At 46.0% G+C, this 9,203-nt stretch overlaps 1 protein-coding gene across 4 annotated transcripts in view; it reads right to left on the reverse strand.

Moving 5' to 3' along the window:
- The window catches only part of LOC135460510 (guanine nucleotide-binding protein G(q) subunit alpha-like), a 125,916-nt gene extending 124,476 nt beyond the window's left edge, over window positions 1-1,440 (reverse strand). For all 4 annotated transcript variants that reach the window (XM_064737366.1, XM_064737368.1, XM_064737369.1 and 1 more), the window contains exon 1: window positions 923-1,440. In XM_064737366.1, the coding sequence (XP_064593436.1) occupies window positions 923-1,058 (136 nt within the window). In that variant the 5' untranslated portion in view covers window positions 1,059-1,440. The remainder of the gene's footprint in view (window positions 1-922) is intronic.
- Window positions 1,441-9,203: the final 7,763 nt, after the last annotated feature.

The following is a 9,203-nucleotide window of genomic DNA, read 5'->3' on the forward strand; positions in this document are numbered from 1 at the left end:
AAATACTGGTGCAGACATATTTCAAGGCCTGCTAGTCTACAACAGAAGCAGTATTACAAGAACTACAGTGTGTAGTAGAGCACCTCATATACAAACAAATGTGTTTTAAATCAAAAAGCTTATTTTAACACAAGCCAAATTCCTATTAAACAAACATTGCCTTTGCACACTCGTGGCTCTAAAATAACAACCTGTTTTAATTAAAGATAAATGAAACTATAGATTTTACTTCTTGGAACAGTGGGTGAATTCCAAAGGTCTTAAAGATCCTGCTATCCACCAGTATACTTTAAGGTTACTTTTCACCTTCACGGATACATCTTGGTCTTTATGATTTTTTTCTCCTTTTGCTTTAAAAGTCAGTCTACAATCTGGGCATAAGACCCTTATCCTATTTTGCCTCACTGAATAAAAATCACAATGAAAAAAAATGCAACTGGTGACCCAGCAACCTAAGACTCAGAGAACAATGCACCAGAAATCTGCAAAACAACCCCCCTGCAAGTTCTTTCATTAATCTGCTTCCTTACCATCACTCTCCTATACACATCATCGCCGATATTCCCCCAACACCCCCTCCACTGACCAGCTATCCTTTCCCTTTCCATTTTGGAAGGACGGGTTCCCGACCATATCAAACCCACTCAGAGTAACCACGGTTATTTACCCAGCTATAAGCGCCTCGGCGAAGCCTGCACACGAGCAGGCGCACACAACGCGGTGGCGGAGAAACGACGAGCGGTTCACTGCCACCACCTCCACGGCCGCCCCGCGGTGAAGGTGGCAGGCGCCTGAGGAAAACCGAACCAACCACGCCATATAATGTATTGGGGGACCAGCCGGACAGGGCCCGGGACAGCAATGTCTGGGCTGCACCCCAGCGGCGCTTAAGGCGTGTGTGCTGACGGTGGCCCACACTCACCCAGCAGCAGCAGTTTCAGTTCCCGACGGGCGTCCCGCTTGTCCCGGCGCAGCTGCCGCTCGATCTCGTCGTTGATCCGCCGGGCTTCCTTGGCTTCCTCGCTCAGGCAGCACGCCATCATGGACTCCAAAGTCATTCTTCCTAACTGGTTCAGACACAACCCCCACCCTAAAACCGCGCGCGCACACACACCCCACCAGAGCACCAGTCCCGGGGGACAAGACGCTCTCTACCCAGAAGTCCCCACCCGGGCACTGTAGGGCAAGTGCAGCGAGCTGCCTCGATGCTACTCACAGATAAAGAAAAAGCGGGACCACAGCAGCACAAATCCCCCCGTTCCCTGCCTCAAATAGTCGCCGCTTCCAGCTCCTCCTCTAAATTATGCACCAAGCAACATGAAAACATCCCCCACTGCAGCCGTGGCGACAGCAGTGCTTTCTTCGCCAGCCAAACTGCTCAGCACAAACACCCCTCTTCCTCCTCCCCTCACTACTACTTCTGCCTCTGCTACCGCTACTACCACCCGAATATCCCTCGCAAACTACACCCCCGCCGCCCTCCGAAATAACCACCCCCCACGGAAATGCTAATATCCGTTAATCCCTCCCCTCCTCGTCAATTACGCTTCCCTGTCGCTCCTTCTGTCCTAAAGCGAGAGTTCGGCTCCTCCGAAAGTGGGTAAAGCCGCTGCCCGGCAAACTCAGCGTGCGCCTGGCGGGCGAACTTCCTTAAGGTGAACCTTTTTTCCAGGCACGGTCGCTCACTCCTCGCGCGAGGAGAACTGCTGCTGAAGAGCTGTCGCGGCTCGTTCCTGCCCTGATAGTAAGGAAGAGAGGGAAGACGAATAGAAAGGGCTCTACCAGAGAGGAAGAGAAGGCAGGTGGAGACTAGAGCATGAACACTGCGAGCCCAGCTGGACGGGCTTTTCAATGGCTTGTCTATGCGGGCGTGGTGAGGTAGAAATATGGCGGACTTCCTCTGTCGCTTCGCTTTTTCCCTGCGCCGCTGCACGATGGGAATGAGCGCCTGGAGGAGCCAGGAATTCCTGGGGTGCGGCTCCCGATCATGCGTGTTTTATTTGCTTTTGCTACCTATTGTTTTAGTCGATAAATGCACCTTTTTATTTTACCCCTGCATTCTCTTCCTAGAAGAGATGGCTTTGGTTCATAGGTAAAGGGGGGAATATAATAATTTACACAAGGGGAGAAGTATCTTCTCCACCTTAAGATGGCAATTAAAATGTGGGGGATAAAAATATACTAGACACTAATAACTTTTTTATTCCGGTAATCCTGAAAATACTTGAATACTTCTGTTATATGCAGAAGAAATAAAAAATGTGTACAACAGATAAAAACAGTAGCATACTTCCCTTGCTCGTAAGAACCTAATATTCTATCATTTCAAGGCATCGATATATTGCATTTTCTATCCTGTTGTTGTAGCCTTTATTCAACCAATGCTTTTCGCTACCATCCTTTTTCACAAACCCAGACCAGTTTGCCTTCAATTCCAGTACTAGAAAGCCTGTCTTTAACATAGCCTTTAGTAGCTCCCAGAGTGATAGCACACAATTGGATGGAAATATTAAGTTCTACTTTTTGTGGATTGTAGGATTCACATTCTCTAAACCTGAGAGAAGTAGAGAAAAGAATGATCAAAACAATTCTTATCTCATTTGCTGTGCCTGTATTGTTCACAAGTGGAATGCATTGTGGAAGATTGTTTACCTGAAGGGAATTGGTAATTGGATTCTGGTGTGAGTGTTTTGATTCACTGACCAATTGAATCCCGGTGTGTGTGTGGGGACTGTCGGCTGACAGTCACGAAATTGTGTGCAGTTGAGTGCTTGGCAGATTCAGTTCAGATGTAATGTAATATAGCATAGAATTATATAGTATAATAAAGTAATTAATTAGCCTTCTGATATTCATGGAGTCCTCCTCATGATTTCTCCCTGCCACAGGGGTCACCTTGCTACAATAGTGGATTTGTAAAATATTTCAAAATTCCCACAGCTGCCCTACCTTTTCCCACCTCCATATTAAATAAATAGCTGGGAATGTTGAAAAATCTCCCAGGAAAGCCATAATAGTCTATTAGGTAGTTAGAGGGGTGCATCACTCTCCATCCTTTAGTTTCACATGCAATATCCTCTCCAGCACCTGTTTTGATCACGTGCTCACACTTACAACTGTGCACATATGTTGTCAATATGAATTAAGTAGAGTCCACCATAAAGCAGAAGACTAAGAGGAAATTAAAAAATGAAAATGTAATAGTCAATAGAATAATATAGTTCTCAGTTTTTAGAGCATTAAAATGTTTTTTGTTTTTTAAAAAATGAGTAATTTTTGTTTAGATTTATAACAGTTTTCTATGTATAATGTTTAAAAGCATTTAAGAAAATTTTAAATATTTTTAAGTATGTTAACTCCAGTAAATGAATATTCTAAACTTTATAATACTACTAATAATGATATTTCAGTAAAAGCATCTTCTTATTTACCTGATGTGGATTTTAAAATTCATATGTATGTAGGTATATATATTTATGTATCTTGTCCCACATTAATGTATTAATATAAAATTTGATGCTAAGAATATCAGGAAAATTCACAAACACCAGAGATTTATGTCCAAAAAGGAGACAGAGGAGTCCTGTAACTTTATTTGAATAAAGGGAGAAGTCATGGGGCATTCCCCATGGGGTCTCTCAAAATTTTTAGAGGATGCAGCCTCTTTTTTATCCTAATTTCCCGGCTGCATTTCCCTCTCTCTTTCCCCATTGGCTGAGGTACTTGAGAGATACAGACTTCCTAAAACACCTAATATCCCCTTCTAATGTCTACCCCTCATGTTTTTCTTTTTCCTTCTGTCTCTGATCTTTTTCTCTAAATCCAGAGATGTAGCATAGTCTTGAGTAAGTCTGTGAATTAGTGGAATTCCTATGGAATTTATGGTTCCCCCCATTGCTTCTTTCACCTCTCCCTTTCTGGCCTTATCTACCATCAGGCCCACAGTTTGTTTGTAAAGACACCTCCTTCTTATTCCTTTCAATTCCTCTTTTGGGAAGAGATCTATTAAATAAACAGCAGGCTCAAATTATATTTACGGATAGAAAAGTACAATTATTGGTACCTGAGACCGTCTTGGGGTGATTTTACGATGGTACTCTATTCCTGATTGTCTGCTTTATGCCCAGAAATGGTTGCTGTAACTTTAAGGTGGGTTTGGGGGCAGGGCGGGAGCCCTGGGGGAGTTCTTGCAGCAGCTCTGTTCAAAGCCTCACACCCAGTCGTGCTTGGTGCTCTATGGATAGGCATTATTTTTTTGCTTAGCTAACTTGGGGTTTTTGTTAGCTTAGGCAAGAAGTTTCTTTTTCCCGTTTTCCTGGCCTTGAAGAGACTGCAGCAGCAATCCTTCAGCGGCTTTTGTTTTTTCTTGAACTGTTCGGCTTGCTTTTGGTCTGAGATCAGACAATCGATAGGGAGACGGTCGGCCAGGATCCGTGGGAGCCGCTCCCCCCAGCCCCAGACCATGGGAAAAGCTGAATCAACAAGAGAAAGGACACCAAAATCCACCACCTTCACCTGCTCTGAGGAGGAGACCAATGCCAGAGGTTCAACATGTTCCCATCTGTTTTGCCCAAGCTGTTGCATGAACTTCTTTTCCCTTCCCTGAGACAAAAAGCCGGCGCCATTTTGTTCCCCTTTGCCACGTGGCTAGCCGGATTGTTTCTTCCCCTGGCATTTTGGGTTTTTTCATTGTTTGTTCTCTTCTACTGAGGGATAGGGGAGGGGGGCAGGATGTGAAGTAAGGTTCTGACGGTTACATATCTAGCATTTGTTCTTTCTTTTTCCCCTTGCCATGTGGGCCCTTTGTCAATAAACAGTTGGAATTTTTTCACTTTGACTCACTGGTATTCATTTTCTCATTGACAGAAAGGGATTGCTGAAGCCCTTTTCTTTAGAGGAAACACTAATTCCAGCGAGTTTTCTCCTAAACTCGTCTCTAAACTGGGACAAAATATGGTGCCTATCTTTAAGGGGCAGGAGAAAGTAAAAAAAAAACAAAAAAAAAATTACATTCTGGTTTGAAACACTTTGTATTGGTGTACAGCAATCAGTTGTCACCATGCTGCTTGATTAATAATGGCGCTCTGGCACATAGGCATTGGGAAAAAGACGTTCACTCTCCTGTGAAACGAAAAAAGTGTGATAAACGAATCGAACAAATTTATAAACCGTACAATTATCTTTATTATTATGCAAGCAAGAATAAGCAAGATTCAGCGCTGGGCGGCAAGGAGACTCCGCTCCTCTTAGGCGCGCCCCTCCCCCCTTTAAAGTTCGCTTTTTATTGTCCTTTTTCTCCGGATTCCTGGATGACGTGGGCCGTCTTCTGCGCGTGCTCCTCCGGTTGCTAGGGGGTCTTTTTCTGCCCTCTGGTGGTCGTGGGATGAAGGCCCCTAAGTCTTCCTCTTTTTCCGCTTTCCTTATAAGGCATATCTATAAGTCTAATTTTTTACAAGCTCAGCATTTTTGCAAGGTTAATAATTGTTACCATATGTGTTTCAGAAAGTCTCCTATATCTATGGTGTTATGAACAAAAATTCGAGTAATATTTTTTTTTGTGAGAAAGAGTTACAGGGACACAGCCAGATCTCTGTCTCTGCCAGGGTCCTTAGTGCTTTGTTATTGTAATCACAGGTCGTTGTAGCTTATCTCCTCTTTTGTATTAGTAAAAGCCCTGGCTGAGTGGGGTGATGGCCCTTCCCCGAGGCTGTGCTCTCTTCCAGCATAGGGAAGACACCTGAGAGGGTGGGGGGGGGGTTATGCAAAGTGACTCCAAAGACCAGCATGCTTTGAGACCTCGACTCCAAAATGCAGAGAAAACCCCAAAAACAACGAGCCAAATAAGAATTGAGAGACTAAAGTGATGTCTGGACATGAGGAGCTGATGGCTGAGCCTGCAGAGATGCGCAGTCCCTCTCGCCCTGACCATGGGAGTCGTCCCTGGCGGCAAGACTGGGCCGACGAGGCTGAGAGGACCAAGATCTGTTGGGGACATCACGCCCTAAAGGCTCCCACGAGGACTGGATCCCCGACTCTGCCCCTAGTGGACAGAGCTGCGCATATCCTCCTTCTCTGAGTCGCCCTGGGAGACGCGATGGGGACTGCAGCCCTGCCAAGCCGCCCAATCCTGAGCTGATCACTTTTAATAAAGGCATTATAAAGGAGAAGAAGTCTCCTGGCCCTGTTTATTTCAGCTGGGGGCGCTCGTCCGGAATAGCCACGCCGCAAGAAGACTCAAGACTGGCCATCTTGGACTTCAGGACAGCTGACTATCAGGATCAGAGGGATCGGCTCAGGAGCAACGACACAGAGGAGCACCGGAGCACCGGATTGGTGAGAAAGCCGGTGGCGGGAGTGGGAGATGTGCGCATGTGTGTGTGAATGAGACGGAGGCCGGTAGTCGGACCTTCGAAGTGAGAGCGGACCCCTCAGTACCGCAGTTCCGAGCTTTCGCGAGAAAGCCGGCTGGAAACAGGGGGAAGCACGTCGAATTAGCGTGAGTGAGTCTCCCAAGGGGGAATAAAGGCCCCCCCCGCTCCGGGCGTGCGGAGGGAATATTTGTATGTGTGGCACGCAACCAAAATAGGTCCTGACAGAGGGAAGTCAGGCAGATTTGTCAGTCCCGAGAAGGATTCGGGTAGCATTTGTAAGTCTCGAGAAGGATTTGCGTAAGATTTGTCAATTCCCGAGAAGGATTTGGGTAGCTCACAAGCCCTGCAGGCAAAAGTAAGTCCTGAAACAGGAGTCAGGCACAAACCCCAGCGAAGGAGGCTGTGGTTTGCTTTTAAGTCCTGATACGGTGAAGCCTAAAAATTGGCGGGTTAGGCAAACTAAAAATCAGGCAGTTGTTTTTCCTGACTGAGGGAGTCAGGCACGACCCGGATTCTTAGGCCGAGGCTTCGTGTGTTCAAGTCCCGATACATGTAAGACCTGACGTGGGGAAAGTTAGGCAATCAAGAGATCGGGCAGTTGTTTCAGTATAAAGTCCTGAGCATCAGGCAGAAATTTGAAGTTCAGTGGAGGAGGCTGAAGCTCCTCAAAGAAGGTTCTTTTTGAAATTACCGGTCAGTAAAGGCACCTTTGGGATTTTTTTACTGTTAAGACCTGTAAAATGGGAGGGTGTAATAGTAAAAAGACCGGCAAGAGACTGAGGTATATACATCCCAATAGTCCCTTAGGAGAACTGTTAGTAAAATGGGATTCTATAGAGGCCACGGAGGGATTAGATAAAATGAAAATGATCCATTATTGTATGGAAGTGTGGCCAGAATTAGAGTTACAAGGAGGATGGCCTTGGTGTGGGAAAAAGGATAAGTGGATGTGCCAACTATTAAATAATTATCTGACAGCTCGAGGTGATACTGATCCTGAGCAATTATTGTATGTAGCCTGCTGGTTAAAGAGCGCTGTTGGGGATGAAGGGGTGCGAATTTGTAAGGTACAGAGGAAGAAAGAGGGGAATGAAGGAGGGGATGATAGGACTAGTAAAAGATGGGATCCCCTGGATTATTTGCCTCCTTCTGCCCCAACACCTTATAATCCTCTTCTTCAAGCACCTCAAATGGCAGGTCCGGTTCTTCCCCCAGCTGCCATCTCATTACCACCTGTTCAAACTCCTCCTTCTACCTCTTCAGCTTCCGCTATGATAAACCCAGTATCTCCTCCAGTAACCACTCCCTCACAACCCCCTTCATCCCCTCCAGTTCCTTCTGCACCACCACAAGGGCCTACTCCACCTGCTGGATTCTCCACCCCTTCTCCAGCTGCACTTAATATCCACTCAGGCTCTTCTCCCCCACCTATTGCTGTCCCTTTACCTCCTCCTAGTTGGGACACAAATGCCTCCTCGCCTAGTAAACAGCCATCAGCAAATACACCTGCTGATGGGCAGAAAGTTCAGGGTAACCCAGATATCCCTCAAAGAAGTTTGGCATCCGAAGATGGGCCGTACTGTAGCACCAGATCCAAGACCTCCAAGGCAGAGAGACTCTTTCCCCTCAGAGAGGTTCCTATGGGAGGAGTAGCGGGAGGTATTGGCTTTGTGAATGCTCCCCTAACTGCTTCTGAGGTGAGAGGATTCAAGAAAGAGTTGGGGCATTTAGTTGAGGACCCAGTGGGCATAGCCAATCAAGTGGATCAATTTCTAGGTCCAAATATCTACACTTGGGGGGAGATGAATTCCATCCTGAGTATATTGTTTTCCCCAGAAGAGGTCCAGATGATTAGGGTGGCTGGCATAAGAATTTGGGAGAAAGATAACCATCCAGGACCCCAGGTGCCATCAGGCGAACAGAAATTGCCACTAACGGATCCCAGCTGGAACTCTAACCAGGAGGAGGGGAGGAAGGCCATGATGGAATATAGGTCTTTGATAATACGGGGGATCAAAGAGTCAGTTCCCAAAGGAACTAACACCCAATTGGCATTTGAGGGTACACAGGAGAAAGAAGAAGCTCCTGCTGCCTGGCTTAATCGCCTAAAGCGGAACTTCCAGTTGTACTCTAGAATAGACCCAGACACCCTAGAAGGTCAAATGCTACTAAAAGTCCAATTTGTTACCAAATCTTGGCCTGATATACGGAGAAAACTGGAAAAGATGGAAGAGTGGCAAGAGAGAGACATTAATGAGTTATTAAGAGAGGCATTGAAGGTGTATTTAAGGAGGGAGGAAGAAAAAGCAAAGGCCAAGGCTAAGATCATGGCTGCTGTAGCTAGAGAAAGTGCAGGGTGGGCGGGTCCACCACCAGGAGGAGGCAAGGATAGGCCTCTTGTACTGTCAGGTGCAAAAGGGATAGAGACACCTCAAGTCCCTTTGAGAGGACGACAGTGTTATTACTGTGGGGAGGCAGGAAACATCAGGAGGTTTTGTAGAAAGCTCAGTCTTGATGTGGCAATAGCCAGGGAACAAGATAATTTAGGGAAGATCCTTAGAGGTGACGAGTAGACGGTCAGGGGCTTTACACTTTAGGGGACCTGATGCAACATCTAGACGAGCCCTTGGTAAACTTTAAGGTGGGACCCCTAAATGAGGAATTTGAATTTTTGGTTGATACAGGAGCAGATAAGTCCTGTCTCAACAAAGTAACATCTGAAGTTAGACAAAAAACCAGCTAGGTAGAAAAGATATCCAATACCACCAAAACTGGCCAGTAATACTAAACTTGTATTAAGTAGTGTGAAAGTAAAAGGTATCTTATTGTTGT

Source organism: Zonotrichia leucophrys, unplaced genomic scaffold (genome assembly GCF_028769735.1).
Source record: "Zonotrichia leucophrys gambelii isolate GWCS_2022_RI unplaced genomic scaffold, RI_Zleu_2.0 Scaffold_50_376499, whole genome shotgun sequence".
Taxonomy (NCBI): Eukaryota; Metazoa; Chordata; class Aves; order Passeriformes; family Passerellidae; genus Zonotrichia; species Zonotrichia leucophrys.